Raw genomic sequence first — 20446 nt, forward strand, 5'->3', positions numbered from 1 at the left:
AATGGGTTCCAGTTAGGGTTGCCACCTTTTCTTGAAAAAAATACCGGCCTTCCTATATATTGCTTTTTTCCCTATTAATAACATTGGGATCGACCATTATTTTTACCAGCCAGGTCAGTAAAATACTGGCCAGGTGGCAACCGTAGTTCTAGTGGTAAAATGTTGTGTCCTGTAACTGTAGTTGCCATGGCAGCATTTATTAAAGTGGTCCATAGAAGGCGGTATATCGATTCCAAACACTATATCGTCACTAGGACGCAGGCATAATATAGTGAATAAAGTACCCCCTCTTGTAAAATATAAGGATATTATAAGTTACCGAGGAGTTTCATGACCATATAAAAGTACGAGGCCGAAGGCTGAATGTTTTTATACAGGTCATGGAACTCCGAGGTAACTTCTAATATCCTCATATTTTGCAACTGGGGGTACTTTATTTATTATAATACACAAGTTTCAGTGAGTCATGTGACAGAAATGACATCAGAACTCACCGTTTATAACTGATGACATCAGAACTCACCGTTTATAACTGATGACATCAGAACTCACCGTTTATAAGGATATCATTTACAAGATATTCATGGCTTTTGTGTATTATAAGGTTTTATTGCACGTGAGCCCATATCATATAGTCCTGCTGCAGTCCTGGACTCCGTATACAAAGCAAGAACTGATCTGTATATTAAAGCCGTTAATATTCCGCTAGCAGCTTTATTCAGCGCCCACGCTTTCAGTAAATATCATGAGTTCCGTTGGTTTGACCCGATAAATTCCCTAAAGGAAAACATGGTCATTAATAAGAGTGCGTGTGACATTGGGAATTCTCTTGTTTACACTTGTTTCTTTTTCAATTCCCGCCAGTACAAATGTAAAGTTTAGATTGCAGCGATGTGGAGGGGTCATGAGATAAACACAGGATAAAGGAGTCTGGTCGCTGCTTTTAGGACGTCCTTCCTTGGGTGACCTTGGAATTTACAAATTGAGGGAAAATAGCTTTTTTTTAAAAAAATTTTTTAGGCACTAGCCCAAATTTGGATAATCTTCTTGTTGTTGGGGTCATTTCTCTTTGACAGTCATGTAGTACTCCGTTAGTAACTACAACCCTACAGGTCCAGGGCCAAAAGTTTTTTACCCACACCAGCATTCTCTCATATCAGGTTGTACAGTGTAACTCGCTATCTTTCACAGGCCCCATTATTATTTATAAAACACTTTTTTATTTTATTTACTATGTTCAAGGCACTTGGCAAAGCCAGAATGCTCGGGACCTGGGGTTTTCTGGATAACGGATCTTTCCGTAATTTGGATCTTCATACCTTAAAGGGATACTGTCATGGGGAAAAAAATTTTTTCCAAAATGAATTAGTTAATAGTGCTGCTCCAGCAGAATTCTGCACTGAAATCCATTTCTCAAAAGAGCAAACAGATTTTTTTATATTCAATTTTGAAATCTGACACGAGGCTAGACATTTTGTCAATTTCCCAGCTGCCCAAAGTCATGTGACTTGTGCTCTGATAAACTTCAATCACTCTTTACTGCTGTACTGCAAGTTGGAGTGATATCACCCCCCTTCCTTTTTCCCCCAGCAGCCAAACAAAAGAACAATGGGAAGGTAACCAGATAGCAGCTCCCTAACACAAGATAACAGCTGCCTGGTAGATCTAAGAACAACACTCAATAGTAAAATCCAGGTCCCACTGAGACACATTCAGTTACATTGAGAAGGAAAAACAGCAACCTGCCAGAAAGCATTTCTCTCCTAAAGTGCAGGCACAAGTCACATGACCAGGGGCAGCTGGGAAATTGACAATATGTCTAGCCCCATGTCAGATTTCAAAATTGAATAAAAAAAAATCTGTTTGCTCTTTTGAGAAATGGATTTCAGTGCAGAATTCTGCTGGAGCAGCACTATTAACTGATGTGTTTTGAAAAAAACATGTTTTCCGATGACAGGATCCCTTTAAGTCTACTAGAAAATCATATAAACATGAAATAAACCCAATAGGCTGGTTTTGCTTCCAATAAGGATTAATTATGTCTTAGTTGGGATCAAGTACAAGCGACTATTTTATTATTAAAGAGAAAAAAGGAACACATTTTTTAAAAATATTTGATTAATTAGATAAAATGGAGTCTATGGGAGACAGCCTTTCGGTAATTAAGAGCTTTCTGGTTAACAGATCCCATAGCTGTACAAAGAATTGGCACAATCCACTATGCTTGGGTGGGATGTATGTAGACATTCCCATCCCTTATTGATCACCTTACACATATACACACACACACCCCTTTTAATTTATTAATATTAAAGCTCCAGATACTTTCTAAGATACTGTCCCTTTAATGGTTAGCAACAGCTGGACAGATATATATATAAATATATTTGCAGAACCATGTCATAAATGATCAGCTCAGATGATGTTTGTCTTTCCTTGGTTGAGTTTGGGGTCACATGCTTAATAATATAACCAGAGCACTCAATAAAAATACAGCTGTTGGCCTGTTTGCTGTAGTTCAACTGTAGCACATCTTTTATTGTATGCTGTATATTGTATACTCCAGTATCATTAGGAATTCCAAACTGGGCTCTCTTTAATAGTGTTGGTCCCTGGCAGTGTTCCCTCTAAGCTGTGTGCTAGTGCATATGCACAAAATTTAGGACACCCGCTTACACAAATTTTGCAGTGCCCAGAATATTTTTTATGCCCATTCAGTACTTAGATGGACCTGAACCCTGCACATACTGTGTTTATATTTGCACACAACCTACAAGAAATAGTAGAAACATTAGTCACTTTGTGGAACCCCATTATTTATGTGAAGTAGGACAGATATCTAGATGTCCTTGCAAGAAAGCATGACAATGGAAATATCTGGTGTGACCAATCCGTATACCTATCCACTCTTAAGCCAGTATCATACCTCCCAAATGTCCCGTTTTTCGAGGGACAGTCCCGATTTTGACAGCTCAATCCGTAGTCCTGGATTGTTACTGTCCCGACTTTCTCTTTGATCCACCTGCACTGAATGGCCAGAAAAAGATACAATGTTTCTAACTTAATTGGCTTTTGGCAGAGAGCCCAGAATAGATACTTGATACTCTAACAATTTAAGCTAAGCAAAGAATCTATTGTAACAATTTAAGATAAGCAGGTTTCTTGGGGAAACACTGACATGCAGCATAAAGAGCAATTCCCTTCATTAGCAAAACTGTAATAACAGATAATAAGCACAGAAATGTGTTCAGACTTTCATAACCTGCCAAATTTTGTAAAATGGACATGGTAATTAGGGGGTGTGGCCACATATGGGCGTGGTCAAAGAAATTTGCCGCACGCCAAGGGGCCCATTTGCTTAGCTCGAGTGAAGGAATAGAGGAAAAAAACTTTGAATTTCGAATGTTTTTTTTGGCTACTTCTACCATCGAATGGGCTACTTCGACTCCGAATCGAACGATTCAAACTAAAAATCTTTCGACCATTCGATAGTCGAAGTACTGTCTCTTTAAGAAAAAACTTCGACCCCCTAGTTCGCCACCTAAAAGCTACCGAAGTCAATGTTAGCCTATGGGAAAGGTCCCCATAAGCTTTCTAAGTATTTTTTGGTCGAAGGATTTAATCATTCGATCGATTGATTTTTCCTCGAATATCGCTAAATCCTTCGACTTCGATATTTGAAGTCGAAGGATTTAACTTCGACAGTCGAATATCGAGGGTTAATTAACCCTCGATATTCAACCCTATGTAATTCTGCCCCCAAATCTTTTTGTCCCTCTTTCTATTTCCAAAATGTTGGGAGGGATGGCCAGTATACCTATTCAGTTTGACTACCCAGATATTTAGCTGTTAATCAAAAGGAAGAACATTTCAAAAACAAAATCCATTCCTTAATTTGGGTGGAGGAAAAGGAATTCTAAAATGGAGACATGGCGATCCGATATTATCCCTGGATCAGCGTTCCTCTTCGTTAATTATCCCTGGATCAGTGGGTTTCTTTGTTTAATTATACATCATAATCCTAAATGATTTCCAGCCTCTCTTTAAAGAGCAGTACTAAATGCCTTGGCAGTGCATTGTACTCTATGTAACGAGTATATGTTGTCACTGATGAGGCACATGGGGCTAAATGTCTTCTTTTTTAATGAAATTCTCTGCACTTACCTTATTGAAATGCAATTGCAATGAATGCTAAGAAATTATTATATTTTATTTTAAGTGCATACGCTGAACATCGGACTGATCTGGGCAATGGTTTCTTCATGTGTGGGTGCTGACTTATTTGGCCAATCAAACTAGAGCAGATTTATAGAATTAGCCAATCCACTACTGGGAACTTTTTTTTTTTTCCTTGCATGTTTGGGATCTACCATTGTCCTGCAGTTGTAGGTGTAGTTTGCTTGAATGGATCTGTGTTATCTGATATTTGTCCCTGAGGAATCTGGCAGAGTATGGGCCACCTCTCGTTTCCTACATTCTAACATCAGTCTGTACTTTGGGCCTTGCTATAGTGACTCAAAAGGATGCAGGAAAGCAAAATCCCTGGTCTATAATAAGCTGGATGATGCAGCTGGCTCTATCCACAGGAATACAATTATATTTTCCTATTATGACATTGCAGCTGGACTGGTATTGGAGAGGATTTAAAGGGACACTACATCAATCAACTGTCCTATCCAGCCAGCCTAACTGCAATCAAATATGTGTTAAGTTGAGCGGCTCGATCCAATCATGCATGGACAGTTTTGCAGGATAGTCTATGCCCCACAAAATTGCATGTGCCAACATTATCAACAAATGAAAGGGTTCAGGCATTTGTAAACAACCCAAGGGATTTCTGGCTGGTTGGATCAAAATGGGCAGCTACGTCTTGCTTGCACATGGCCTTAGGGCAGAGACAGACATGGAGATTCGGGGAGATTTAGTTGCCAAATCGCCTCTTCTTCGGTCCGACTAATCTCCCCGAAAAGCCTTCCCACCGGCTAGAATCTAAATCACCGACGGGATGGCACTCCTGCCTCATGAGGAAACTTCGGGCAACTTCGGAAAACGAAGCGATCCAATTGCCATCCCGCTGGTGATTTAGATTCTATCCGGCAGGAAGGCTTTTCCCCAGAAGAAGAGTTGATTAGTCGCCGTGTGACTTCGCGCGTGTCCTTACCCTAAAAGTGACTATAAAGTAAAAGTAGTCATAATTAATGTTCCCTTGACATTTCTTGAATAATATGTAATTTGTTATTGAGAAGCTGAGGTCCAGGGACCATTGGCTAGAGTCCTGCGCAGGTCCATTTTTTTGGAACCCTGACCTGTACCTGCAATCAACAAACTGGACCCGCAACCCTCATTCTTACCCGCTTGGCCCCGTTACCCGACCCACAAGTACCTGACCATCAAGAATCAGGAAGTGCTGTCATTGTAAACCGGAAGTGACATCATCGGCAGTAGGCGTGATCAGAAAAAAAGGAGTAAAAATCGCTATTGAGAAGACAGAACCGCCGACCCATGTCTATACCCGCACCCAGAACTTCAACCCGCAGGGTACCCGACCCGGTGCAGGACTCTACCATTGGCTGCCCAATACATCTGCTGTCTCTGTGTCTTCCAGGATCTTTATCTTATGTTAATACCCCACTGAAACCGTAATACAGGTTACACCCAACTTTCTGAGTGGTCTGGTGTGGTTAAATGGAAGTCTAACAAAAACAGAAGCCATAACATGAGCGGCATTGTGTGCTGTCATTTTTTGCGCTCTGTGTGTGGGTGAAATAACTTTAGTCTGCTTTTGGAATTGTTCAAAAGAATATTTGCTTTACTCACATTTCTTGTACAAACTGACACTAGGACCAGTTTGGAGGATGGGGGCACATCTGTTTGTGAGCAAGGTTGAGTCCATGTTACACATGGGGGACGGCTGCTTCTGGGACACATCTTTGTTTTATTTGGAGAATCGGTGGGGGTTATTTGTTAGGGAGGCTCACCTTTTTAAAAATGTGCAAAAATCCTTTGACTGTAGCATTCTTCAGAAAGGTGCTGGAAGTATTTAGAGTATTGTTTGTCAAGCACGTTCATGATGTAATGCAATGGTTGTTGCATTACAGTCAAACATTTTGTATGGTTCTCCCCTTTGATTATAACAAGATTCCATATCTATGAAAACATTACTGTATCAGCCATGAATATCTAGAACAGGAATGCTTTACCGAAAATCCCATGCTATGTCACCCTCAGGCTGGGCTTTCAAGACTATCTAGGAGAGTAAACGGGCATTGTCCCCAAACCTTACCCAAAATAACCTTTAGGCATATCCCAAGCCAGCCTTTACTACAGACCTTCCAGAGGGGGCAGGCCTCACAGTTTGGGTACAACTATTGTAATTGGATGTGTAAAGCTGGCCATACACATGCAGATTTTACTCTTGTATGGACGTCACAAGCAAACGACCAATTGCTATGGTATGAAAAATGTTGGGACGATACACACGCGGTCCAAAAATCGTACAATACTTTGATTCGTACAACTTTGACTTTGTGTCTATGTCCAGCTTAAAGGGATACTGTCATGGGGAAAAAAAAATTTCAAAATGAATCAGTTAATAGTGCTGCTCCAGCAGAATTCTGCACTGAAATCCATTTCTCAAAAGAGCAAACAGATTTTTTTTATATTCAATTTTGAAATCTGACATGGGGCTAGACATTTTGTCAGTTTCCCAGCTGCCCCAAGTCATGTGACTTGTGCTCTGATAAATTTCAATCACTCTTTACTGCTGTACTGCAAGTTGGAGTGATATCACCCCCTCCCTTTCCCCCCCCCCAGCAGCTAAACAAAAAGAACAATGGGAAGGTAACCAGATAGCAGCTCCCTAACACAAGATAACAGCTGCCTGGTAGATTTAAGAACAACACTCAATAGTAAAATCCAGGTCCCACTGAGACACATTCAGTTACATTGAGAAGGAAAAACAGCAGCCTGCCAGAAAGCATTTCTCTCCTAAAGTGCAGGCACAAGTCACATGACCAGAGGCAGCTGGGAAATTGACTATGTCTAGCCCCATGTCAGATTTCAAAATTGAATATAAAAAAATCTGTTTGCTCTTTTGAGAAATGGATTTCAGTGCAGAATTCTGCTGGAGTAACACTATTAACTGATGTGTTTTGAAAAAAACATGTTTTCCGATGACAGGATCCCTTTAACATTGTTCTGATGCACATATTCATTGCACTCCTGTTGAATAAGGGTTGTTCATTTTGGATGAACCACAATAGTCTGTTTAACCTAAATAACTATACAAGTATGTGACACGTCCTGGCAGATCCAATTACTCACATCCGTTATTGACGTCCATTCCATGAGTGATATCAGCCTGTGCTTTGGAAGGGAAACCTCTAACCTCCAGTCAGTTGCACAAATGTAAATCCCATCTCTTTGCCATAACTGGGTTACTTTAGATTAATTGCCTATAGGCTTCTCTCTGCCTGTATATTCTCTGAAACTGACCTTTGTGTGTGTTAATGTAAAAGGCATGTTAGTTGGTTAGTCCCCTGGTAAAAGTACTCAAGTGGTGCTATATAAACATTTGGCGTCATTCAAATATGTCAAAATTGCACTTTTCCATATGTGTTGTTAAAGACAGTTTTCCATATGGCCCATACACAGGGAATGGCTTGAATGGCTAAGAAATGAGTCGTTAAGAGAATCAGAATGATCTGTCCCTTTATAAAAAGCAATAGTTTGGTCGTGAAAAATGAATGAATCAAGAACCTGCTCTGTCTTTTAATTTCTAAAAGGGTATGGAGAATAGATGTGCATAATACCCAAAAAAAAAAATTCTTTAAAATGGTTGTTGGTAGAAGATTAAAAGCATTTTGTTTTGGGGCAAGTAACTTTTACAATGACCATCCATCAGTGTACAGGTGGCCATACACGGAGAGATCCGATCGTTTGGCGATGTCGCCAAATGAGTGGATCTCTCCCCGATATGCCCACCTTGAGGTGGGCAATATCGGGCTGATCCGATCGTGGGCCCTAGGGCCCAACGATCGGATCCTAACGAATAGCAATGGCTGGTCGGATCGCGGGACCGCATCAACAAATAGATACGGCCGCGATCCGATGGGATTTTTCGTCCCATCCAATCGAGATATGGCCGACTTTCGGCCAGATCTCGATCGGTGAAGCCCGTTGGGGGGCCCCATACATGGTCTGTCGGCAGCTTTTATCGGCCCGTGTACGGCCACCGACCTTACCATAGTTGTTAAATCCAGATATTGTAGTGCCACCCACTGTAACCTGCAGCACATACATAGTAGTCTCCTGTGTGTATCTATATGTTATCCTCCCACTTAGATAGTAAGCTCCTAATCTTTAATGCATCTGTACTTTGTATTTACTATAGTGCCAACCCCTGTTTGTGCCATTAAATGGTAATGTGAAATAATGTGATGCACAAGAGTGTATCATTATTGCCCTAATGACATAGGGTTGATACTTTTCTGTGTAGTTTGTAATATGCTGTTGCTAGTAGGAAGCATTTTATACAAGAATGTGTCGTTTATAACGGTGTAACATGGCTTTTGCAGTGCCAACATACAGTAGAAGCTGGAAGATAATGTAGTGTGAAATTTTGTTGGTAGAACCCAGATTTACTACAGATGATGCTCTCCAAGCAGCTCCATAGTAAATATTTGTCAACATATATGCCCATAGTTTATTAAAGTGAAAAATGCCACAGCTTTATATTGTGACTTCTGCTGTCATCCATATCATCCATATCATCCATATCATCCATATCATCCATATCATCCATATCATCCATATCATCCATATCATCCATATCCAGTACCGCCGTGTGTCTGCACATGAAATGCTATGGCAGGTTAAAGTCCTTGTAGTAATATTGTGCAGTAACAAAAGCTACATATGATGGTGGGAACGCATTACGAGATAGATTAGGGACATGCAGTAGAAGAGACAAAAGCAAAGACATAGGATGGGGCATCATGGATTGTACTAAGTGGCATTTTTTTCAGAGGAGGGGAATCGTATATAGACGAACAGTTGAAGAAAATAAAATATATAAAGACCACACACACCGTTCAGTCTAAAAAGAGCTCCAGACCAAACTGGTTATAATTTCATTCTATACACAACATAAAGCTGTCTAAGTGAATAGAAGCCCAAACTGTACAGACCCCATTGTTTAGACGTAAGTCAAACAATTTATTCAGTGGTGGCCGCATGCGAAATAGCTGGAGGATTACGACATGCATAAGATCATCAGTTGAGCACAATATGGAGCTAACAGAATTATATGCGAATTTTGCTAACATATATATAAATATCGTTATTAACCAATCTCATAAATGTCATTTCTGCCAGCAGTCAATATTGCTGGAACGTTTGTACTAGGAAATGTACTTTTATGAAAAGATGGTTCTTCCAAGTACATTGCCAAAATGTTAGGAGAATGTATAAAGCTAATAAAACATGGTCATATGCAAGGCTGATCAAATCATTTGGCCCTGGGGCCAAAATTTAAATAGCATGGGGGCCTGTCTGCTGAGGACTTTATCCACTACCCTATGGCTGGAAAGATTCTCCACCTAGACTTAAGCTGGTCTTCCATACAGAGATCTGCTCGTTTGGCGACCTTTGGGTGGGCGATATCAGACCGATGCGATCGTGGGTCCAACGATGGGCTCACAATGAGGAGAATACCGACAGTATCCAGTTGGAACGAGGACCTCATCAGTTTGTTGATGCAGTCCTCGATTCGACTGGAATTGCTGTAAGTGGGCCCTATACACTGCCCAATAAGCTGCCCATTTAGTCTGTCGGCAGTTTATATCGGCCCGTGTTTGGGGAACTTTATATGTATCGGATATTTGTTGTGACAGGTTTTGGAGCCATCACAATACAATAATCTGACAGCTAGGTCAAATGTGTTTGTGAGTCTAGAGCAGTGATCCCCAACCAGTAGCTCGTGAGTAACATGTTGCTCTCCAACCCCTTGGATGTTGCTCTCAGTGGCCTCAAACAGGAGATTATTTTTGAATTCCAGGCTTGGAGGCAAGTTTTGGTTGTATTAAAACCAAATGCACTGCCAAACAGAGCCTCAATGTAGGCTGACAATTCACATAGGGGCTACTAAATGGCCAATGGCCAATCACATCCCTAATTTGGCACCCCAATAACATTTTTAATGCTAGTGTTGCTCCCCAACTCCTTTTACTACTGAATGTTGCTCACAGGTTCTAAAGGTTGGGGATCCCTGGTCTATAGCCAAGATCTGCCAGTTTATGGGTGCAGATACAGTAGATTGTTCAGCTTTTCTCCCCAGACCATATAACTGGAGCATTGGCCATTTTTTTTTTTTGTAGGCCATCAATCATTCCTCCCATGTCAACACCTGGAACCATCCACATTATATGGCAATTTCTTAAAGATCAGTGTACTTATATGCATGTTGGCTGTCCTGCCTGCAGAACCTACACCACCAACGTACCTTCACTCCACTGGTGCTAGTTGCAGTTTTGCAACATTAAAATAAATCTGCTTCTTTGCAATATTTATCATCAAATCTAAAGCCTCCCTGTGGCTGGGGATCCAGGAAGTTTTTGTTCAAAGAAGCTGGAGGGCGACGGTGTTGATATCTCTGACCTGATAGGAATAAATGCAGGAATAAATGCAGGAATAAATGCAGGAATAAATGCAGGAATAAATGCAGGAATAAAAGGTGCATTTCCGTGAATGGCATGTTGGAACATTCCTGAATGTGTTGTAACAGATTAGCTTGTAAATGAGCCAATGAGGGGATATTTCAGTCCCAAGAATTACCTTACAAGGAAGAGCTTCCTGGAATAGTAAAAAGATGTGATAATACTTTTATGATCATGGTGCAAAAGTACTGGGCAGGGGATTGGTATTTCCCTTAGTGATATATTAGAGTAAAGGTTCTTTAGATTACTGTCTATTGGGCCGATTGTTCTGCTTCTTGCTGTTTAGTTGCTTGTGCCAATTGAATCCAATGCCACGGCCACGATTGATATCTGCTGTCCTGCCCTAATGCACATACAGGGGCCTTATTGGGTGGACAGACTTCTTTAAACCCCACTGCATCACAGTTGGTCTGTCTGGACAAATTATTTGATTTACTTTATTTGATTCAGTAATTGGGTAGACGCAGGGGCAATCTATTAGATTAGGAGGCATGAAGTTAAAGGCTTGCCTTGTCCTTTAAGCATAAAGTTGGCCATAGACGCAAAGATCTGATCGTACGAATCGAGGATTTGTATGATTTTCAGACCGGGTGTGGAGAGTCCCGACATTTTTAGTCCGGTGGAGATCGGTCTTTAAAAGATTTCTGTCGGCTGCGGATAATATCTCTGTATGTATTGCCGATCGTACGTTTTTCAGTGGGTGACTGTCACTAGATTTGGTCGGACATAACTTTCCTACGATTGCTGTCGGGCAGAACATCGGCTCATCTGTTCTTTTGTACTTTATTTAATCGGAATGATTAGTGGCAGGTCGGGAGATGGGAAAGTCCAATCGTACGATGATTCTTCAGCTTTTACTGTTCCTTTAAATGTTCAGTGTTCTTTTACTTTGCTCTCAGTAATACCGTGTTGGGCAGAATTAAGGCTTTGTAGCCATGACATTGTTCTGTTGCATTTCATATTATCTACAGGTCTTTGTAAAACAAACATTTGTGGTTCCTTTCCCCTCACCCTGGAGTTTATGATGAAGTGTACACATGGAATATAGTTATGTAAATATCATAGTTATAGTGGGAATATATAAGTTAGGAAGCTAGGGACTTGCCCTTTGGTATATTTTTATAGTAATAAATGTACTGAATGCAGATCTTTTATAGACCGTGTGCTCAGAGTGAAATCCAGCCGGTGGAGCACATGGATTGCACAATCTTCTGAATTTCAGCTCCCAGTAGCCCCAGATCATTATAATAATAATAAATAAAGCACAACTCCCATATAACACAGCCCTCCGTATTGTCTGCAGTGTGAACTCTTGTTAGAACAGTGTTTCATTAAAAGGTATTGCTCACCTTCCAAACACTTTGTTTTAGTTCAGTTGTTTTCATATTGTTCACCAGAAACAGACTTTTCTCATTTACTTTCCATCTTTTAATTTTACGAAAAATCTAAAGTTTTAAGTTGAATTTTCCTGTCTCTTGTGTCTGTCTGTCTGGCAGCTCAGTGATCCAGGAGCATCTGAACTGTTACAATTTACAAAATTGAGTTGATACGTTGAGTACTTATAACCACTGAGTTGGTTATAAGAGGAGATTGTAAATACTCAACTGTGGCAACCCCCGTAATACAGTAATGTCCGATATCTCAGAGGACCAGTATTAAATTCAGTTATTAACTAGGGATGCATCTAATCCAGGATTCGGTTCGGGATTCGGCCTTTTTCAGCAGGATTCGTCTGAACTGAATCTGAATCCTAATTTGCATATGCAAATTAGGGGCAGGAATGAAATCGTTGGACTTTTTGTCACAAGACAAGGAAGTAAAAAATGTTTTCCCCTTCCCAGCCCTAATCGTACATATGCAAATTAGGATTCGGAATTCGGTTCAGTATTCGGCCTAATCTTTTGAGAAGGATTCGGGGGTTCAGCCGAATCCAAAATCCCTACTATTAACACAATTGCTGGATATACACACCACTAAATTCCACAGTTTATTTTTTTGGGGCACAAAGTGCATAATATATACTGATATATACAGCAGCACCAATGCTCTCATCACTAGGCACTCATATAAACTTTGGTATCTATAACACATCATATTATATCCCCATTCATTTAAATATAAATGGCAACAATCAGTCTACTTACAAAAACTCTCCGTACACTCATGGGACAGATTTCAGCCATGCAAATGTGCATTTTCAGACCAAAAGATGTCCTGTGTGCAAGGGGGACAGACAGTTGTCATTTAAGTAAATGAGGAAGTTCAACAGAGCACAAGTAACATGACCAGGGGCAGCTGGGAAACTGACAAAATGTCTAGCCCCATGTCAGATTTCAAAATTGAATATAAAAAAATCTGTTTGCTCTTTTGAGAAATGGATTTCAGTGCAGAATTCTGCTGGAGCAGCACTATTAACTGATGTGTTTTTTTTTACCATGACCGTATACCTTTAAAAGTCCCAAGGTTATGTGTCCGAGATACATCTGAGCTTCCATAGCAGGTATGCCAAAACAGAAAAAGCAAAAAAGGGTTTATTCATAATACAACATGCTTGGGAAGCCCCGTGTAAGCACTTAGCACTGCCCTAGTAGCACATCATTGGGCCCATTGAGTGTGAAATTATTTGGAGAAAGGCCAAAGATATATTTTTATGACAGATCTTAAATTATTTTATTATGCAAATAACAGTAAACTGTAGCCTGTACATTAGGGAGGTTTGTCTTTCACCTTTGCCTCTTTTAGAGAGAAAAGCTACTGCATCCCTCGCCATTTCTAGGCATTTTCTGTAGAATGTTAATCGCTTGTGTTTGTATTATTTTTTGTTTTTTTTGTCTGCTTGCCAAGAGCAGGAACCACATATACTGATCCTTTATTCCAAAAAATCCCATTTTTTTACATTTTATTTTCAAATGCAGATTTTGCCGACCTAGATGATGCAATTGGTCTTCTTGTGCTCTAAATTGCTGTGGTCACATTTCTCTCTCTCTCTCTCTCTCTCTCTCTCTCTCTCTCTCTCTCTCTCTCTCGCCCTTCTTCCTTGTGCTGTTGAGCAGTTGGCACCCTAATCTTTAAGTATTTTGATGACTCTGGCATATTTACAAGGCAGCAGTGAAGCTTCTGGCTGTAGCTCGGAGCTATTGTTCTCACTATGTAACACAAATTGTTTTATTTCAATTTATTAGATATTTGCTTCTCACTGCAAAGTGAGCCTAGTTCAGAGCTGGAGGATCCCCGTGCCTCAGCCAATTGTTCCACCTAAAAATGACAAGACATTAAAATATTCTCCTATTTCATATTCAGTTACTGCAATTTTTACTTTGCAGTAAAATGTGATCTTGCACGTCCATTTCTAAAGGATTCTCAAAATCTGATTTTTATTTCTTTTTTTATTTATGAGGCTGAAAATACCTGTTATTGTATGAGGTGAAGCAACATTCTCTCGTGCTCAGTTTATACTTAAACCACTTACTTGTTTAGGCTGATGGTTCTTTGTATCTGGCTAAAAATAGCCCAAAAAAGAATATTTTGATCAGAGAGTTTTCTGGGTTAGAAGCATTCAGCATAGTCAGTGTTTATCTTTCAAGTCAAGGGAACATGAAACCGGATGATACCAGGTCCTTCTTTTACCATTCGCCCTTATTTACCCATGTTTTTCTCCAGCATTTCCTTTTCTATAAACCTTATCCAGGCAACCGTCAGCTCTCCACATTTTGATTTACAACTCACCTTATCTGACTAGTGGTCAAAGACTGTCAATACAATGCTGGAGTTAGTTCAACATGATCATTAATATTAGAAATGATTTGTATAGTGCTGACCTATTCTGCAGCAATTTACACAGTTTATGCATCATTCACATCAGTCTCTGCCCCAGTAAGGCTTGCAATCTAATTCCCTCAGCGCAGACATGAGGAGAACATACAAACTTTCAGAGAGTACCCGTGTTAGATTAAATATATGACCCCAGAACTGCAAGTACCAACATTTGCAGGGTCTTCTGTAACTAGAAGATGGCGTCCCAATTTGAGTCTAGAGGTAGGGCACTCTAAACGTATTGACTGGGTCGCTAAAAAGTTTGTTCTAATTACTGAGACAATTTTTTAGAGAAATGGCACAGAAAGCATTGCCGGTATGTTACTAAAACCTTGTGGGCATACCTCCCAACTGTCCCTTTTTCGGAGGGACAGTCCCTCTTTTGACAGCTCAACCCGCAGTCCCTCATTTGTACTGGAAAGTCCCTCTTTTCTCTGCACTGAACAGCCAGAAAAAGAAACAAAGTTTGTCACTTAATTGGCTTTTAGCAGAGAGCCCAGAACAGCTAACAGGTGCAAATAAGATACTTTGTAACAATTTTGAGACACAAAAACACAGTTTAGATAAGGAGAAATATTTTCAAACTTTTGTAACCTGCCAAATTTTGTAAAACAAACATGGTAATTAGGGGGTGTGGCCACAAAAAGGGGTGTGGTCAAAAATTGCTGCACTACGTGCGGGAAAAAATTTTTTGTCCCTCTTTTTACTTCCAAAATGTTGGGAGTTATGTTGTGGGTATATTACTAAAACATTGTCGGTATGTTACTAAAACATTGTGGGTATGTTACTAAAGAGACGGTTGCACATGTACAGGAAATGTGGTCAACTGTAACTGTTACAAACAAGGGTTTTCGTGGTTGAACATCATCTTTATTTCTAGACTGAAAATGTACCTTTACGTTTACAGCTTTCTCAGTTTCAATGCAATAAACATATATTTGTGCAGCAAATCGACACTAAAAGTAATATTGTGTGACTTTTGTGCCATCGTTTTTGCGCTACATTTAACAAAGGAATTAGTAATAATAATATAATTAAATTGTAGCTACAAAGAGTGTCTGGAGGAAATGAGATTTCACCATTGGCACAGCATGTTTCTTTACTATATTGTCTGTGCATTTACGTAATCCCCAGCTAATGGCCATACACAGAGAGAAGTCGCCAAATGAACGCATCTCTCCCTGATATGCCTACATTGAGGTGGCCGATATTGGGCTGATCTGATCGTGGGCTCTAGGGCCCAACAACTGGATCATAGTGAAAGGTATACGGGCAGTCGGATTGCGGGACCTCAACGAACTGATGCGGTCCGCGATCCGATGAGATTTTTACCCCTGTCCGATCGATATCTGGTCGACTCTCAGCCAGATATTGATAGGGAAGCCCGTTGGAGGGCCCCATACATGGGCCAATAAACCTTGACTGTCTGTCTGCAGCTTTTATTGGCCCGTGTATGGCCACACAGATAATGAGTGATTGGTTTGCAGGGTTCATAATAGATTGCATTTGTTTATTTCCATATGCTGACCGTGGACTCTACCAGAGATTGCAGAGAACTAGTGAGTGAATTAAACCGCTAGATTCCCAATCAAGTGTTGCAGCTGACTCATAGCGTAGAACTCTGCAAGCGTTTTTCATCGGATCAAAGCCCGGCGACAAGCCGGAAGGAGAAGCACGCGTCAAGATATAATTGGACTGAATGAAAAGTCGGAGGCAAAAACTACACAGTTCGACTGTCAGATGAAGACGCTGCTTTCTGCAGCCACATCCGACAGTTGTCGGGTCAGATGTAACGTAGTTTTTACCTGTGACTTTTCATTCAGACCAATTAGAATCTTGACGACTGCGTCTCCATCCGACTTGTCGCGTACGTTTTGTCGGCGGCCCTAGGGCCTACGATCGGATCAGCCTTAGATCGCCCACCTAAAGATGGGCATGTCGTGGAGAGATCCGCTCGTATGGCGACATCGCTAAACGAGCAGATCTCCCCGTGTATGGCCACCTTTAAGAAATATTGATAGAACAAGACACATTGTAATTACAGAGACCTTCTCTGTAGTTGGAATGTATTATTGTCTGTGTATTCTCCCCTATGCATATCTATAACATTTTATTTATATTTCAATACCCTTTTAAAGCACTATGTAAGTTTTGTCAAACCATCTACCTGCAGATTATATGTGGCCAGTACAAGATCTCTAGAGTTTTGAATAAAGCCTTTTTCTTCCCATTAAATTCTTTCTTATTGGCCTATAACAAACCTTTGTCACTTGACGGACACTTTTTATTTTTTTTGTGGCCAACTTAAATAGCTGTCTATGTAAACCGTCTCTAGGGATCTTGGTATTGATCCGTTTTAATAGTATTTACCAATGGCTGTTTTTGGATTGAAATCAAAACAAGATTACATTTTCTTTAGCCATGATACAACGAGAGTCGGCAAGTTAAATGTAAATAATATATAAATGTATGAAGTAATACCGTTGTAATTGACTGAGGCTGTAAGAGAACGTATAGATGGTGTATGGGAGGAAAAACAGAAATATCCATTGGCGAGAGAAAGAAAACAGGTTTATGAGATAAAGGCTGAAAGACTACTTTGTAAGGGTTGCCATGTTTTCTGGATAAAATTCCTGCGTTCATATGTTTAACCTTCTTCCTTGTTAATAACTATGGAATCATTCATAACTTTTACTGGCTGGGCCGGTTCAATTCTGGTCAGGTGGCAACACTGTGTTCTGTATATAGAGTTGAAAGAGTTGGAGGTCCAGAAATTAAATGGTAGTCACCTAAATAGCCTCCCCTCTCCGCGCTGCCAGTGGTCTCATAGACTTTTTACTTTATACTTAAAGGAAAACTATACCCCCCAAGCAATGTAGGTCTCTATAAAAAGATATTGCATAAAACAGTTCATATGTAAAACCCTGTTTCATGTAAAAAAAAAAAAACTATTTTCATAATAATATAATTTTCTAGTTGTATGTGCCATTGGATAATCATAAATAGAAAATTGCCATTCTAAAAAACAAGGGCTGCCCCCTGGGATCATACGATTCACTGTGCACACAAACATACCAACAAACCATACATGTTAGGTCACATGAGCCAATTAACAGACAGAGAGTCTTTTGCTTCCACACTTCTTTCTGTTACAGTTAGAGCTGCAGTATTTCTGGTCAGGTGATCTCTTCCTGTTACAGTTAGAGCTGCAGTATTTCTGGTCAGGTGATCTCTTCCTGTTACAGTTAGAGCTGCAGTATTTCTGGTCAGGTGATCTCTTCCTGTTATAGTTAGAGCTGCAGTATTTCTGGTCAGGTGATCTCTTCCTGTTACAGTTAGAGCTGCAGTATTTCGGGTCAGGTGATCTCTTCCTGTTACAGTTAGAGCTGCAGTATTTCTGGTCAGGTGATCTCTTCCTGTTACAGTTAGAGCTGCAGTGTTTCTGGTCAGGTGATCTCTTCCTGTTACAGTTAGAGCTGCAGTATTTCTGGTCAGGTGATCTCTTCCTGTTACAGTTAGAGCTGCAGTATTTCTGGTCAGGTGATCTCTGAGGCAGCACAGAGACCATCACGAAATGGTGGCTCACTGGGGGTCTGACTGGGGGTCTGGGTCCACCAGCGTTCCCCCATGGGCCGACCTGTTTTTTTCTTATTATGTTTTGGTCAGAGGCTGGTGGGGGAAATCCGTGTGCAGAGCATAGGGTCACCAGTGGGGTGTGGGTCTGGGTTGGCAGAGTCCACAAGGGCCGGGGCCCACCATATTTTTCCCGGTGTCCCACCAGCCCAGTCCGATCCTGCTCACTAATGACAGTTTACTGTGTATGTTGTGTCATACCCTTTGCAGACCAGGCTGCCTGGCAAACCTGAGTGTGAACTGTCACTCATAACAACTCCTTATTTCTCTCCTGCAGACTTTCACAGCATGGTGCAACTCACATCTCCGGAAAGCTGGGACACAGATTGAGAACATAGATGAGGATTTCAGAGATGGCCTTAAACTCATGTTATTACTTGAAGTCATTTCAGGTGAGCAGCAACAGCGTAAATAAAATAATCACCAATTATGTCAATTATAGTCAAAGGAACATTAACACAAAAAAATGGAAGTGTTTTAAGGTAATGAAAATATCATGTACTGTTGCCCAGCACTGGTAAAACTGATGTTTGTTTCAGAAACTATACTATAGTTTAGTTTATATAAACAAGCTGCTGTGTAGCCATGGGGGCAGCCATTCAAGCACAGGATACACAGTAGATAACAGATAAGTACTACTATAGTTTATATAAACAAGCTGCTGTGTAGCCATGGGGGCAGCCATTCAAGCACAGAATACACAGTAGATAACAGATAAGAACTACTATAGTTTATATAAACAAGCTGCTGTGTAGCCATGGGGGCAGCCATTCAAGCACAGGATACACAGTAGATAACAGATAAGTACTACTATAGTTTATATAAACAAGCTGCTGTGTAGCCATGGGGGAAGCCATTCAAGCACAGGATACACAGTAGATAACAGATAAGTACTACTATAGTTTATATAAACAAGCTGCTGTGTAGCCATGGGGGCAGCCATTCAAGCACAGAATACACAGTAGATAACAGATAAGAACTACTATAGTTTATATAAACAAGCTGCTGTGTAGCCATGGGGGCAGCCATTCAAGCACAGGATACACAGTAGATAACAGATAAGTACTACTATAGTTTCTATAAACAAGCTGCTGTGTAGCAATGGTAAAAATTGAAAAAGGCTATATGGCACAGGTTAAATAGTGGATAACGGATAACACCATTATGTTCTACAGAGATAATCTATCTGCTGTGTAACCTGAGCCTTCTTTGAAAAGCTGCCCCCCATTGCCAGGGCGACTAATCTCCCCGAATCTGCCCGTGTGTCCTTACCCTAAAGGCCAGGGCACACAGGCAGATTGGGGGAGATTAGTCACCCGGCGACAAATCTCCACTTCTTCGTGGCAACTAATCTCCCAGAACTGCCTCCCCTGCCTTCCCGCCGGCTAAAATGTAAATTGCCGGCGGGATGGCACTCGGAGCAATTCATTTTCTGAAGTCGCCTGAAGTTGCCTGACGAAGGAAACTTCGGGTGACTTCGGAAAACGAATCGCTCTGAGTGCCGGCGATTTACATTTTATCCGGTGGGAAGTTCAGGGAAATTAGTCGCCCTGAAGAAGAGGAGATTTGCCGCTGGGCGACTAATCTTCCCCAATCGGCTTGTGTCCCCTGGCCCTTATACAAAGGGGAAATAAATAATGATTGCATAGTGGCCCTTTTGTTTATAGGTACATAAAAAACTTTCTGGTATGAACATGTCACATGATTTATCTCTGTGGTTTTATGTGTTTATTATGTTTTTCATTAAAAGCCCATTGTTAGACAGTGGGGAATATTTAGCATAATGCTGCCTGTACTTCACTGTGACACGTCAGGGGCTCCAGGTAACAAGTGTTTGTCTTTGTAGGTGAGCGTTTGCCCAAACCTGAACGAGGCAAGATGCGTGTACACAAAATCTCTAACGTCAACAAAGCCCTGAATTTTATTGCCAGTAAAGGTGTAAAACTGATATCCATTGGAGCTGAAGGTAAGAATTGAAATTATTTATTACGTGTTGTGTTCCATGTAATTATTTCCTTGGTCAGTAACGTGTAATGTTTGGATACTGTTAATTCACATCAAGGTTCCACCAACAGCCACACAATTAGGAATGTAACCAATAAAGTACAGGACTGTGCAATGAAAGGGGTCAGAAATAAAGACTTAATATTTGTCACCAGTTCAGATGCTCTTGGATCACTGGACTGAAACGCCAGAGACACAAACATTCAACTTTAAAATTACATTTTGGGTAAACTGTAAAAAAAATAAAAGATGGAAAGCAATTGAACAAAAAACATGTGTTT

General features: G+C 40.6%; 1 protein-coding gene across 3 annotated transcripts in view; it reads left to right on the forward strand.

Moving 5' to 3' along the window:
• actn1.S (actinin alpha 1 S homeolog) overlaps positions 1–20446 on the forward strand; it is a 73474-nt gene that overhangs the window by 13558 nt on the left and 39470 nt on the right. For all 3 annotated transcript variants that reach the window (XM_018231947.2, XM_018231948.2, NM_001091370.1), the window contains 2 exon segments: positions 18439–18553; positions 20008–20127. In XM_018231947.2, the coding sequence (XP_018087436.1) occupies positions 18439–18553; positions 20008–20127 (235 nt within the window).

This window comes from Xenopus laevis, chromosome 8S (assembly GCF_017654675.1).
Source record: "Xenopus laevis strain J_2021 chromosome 8S, Xenopus_laevis_v10.1, whole genome shotgun sequence".
Taxonomy (NCBI): Eukaryota; Metazoa; Chordata; class Amphibia; order Anura; family Pipidae; genus Xenopus; species Xenopus laevis.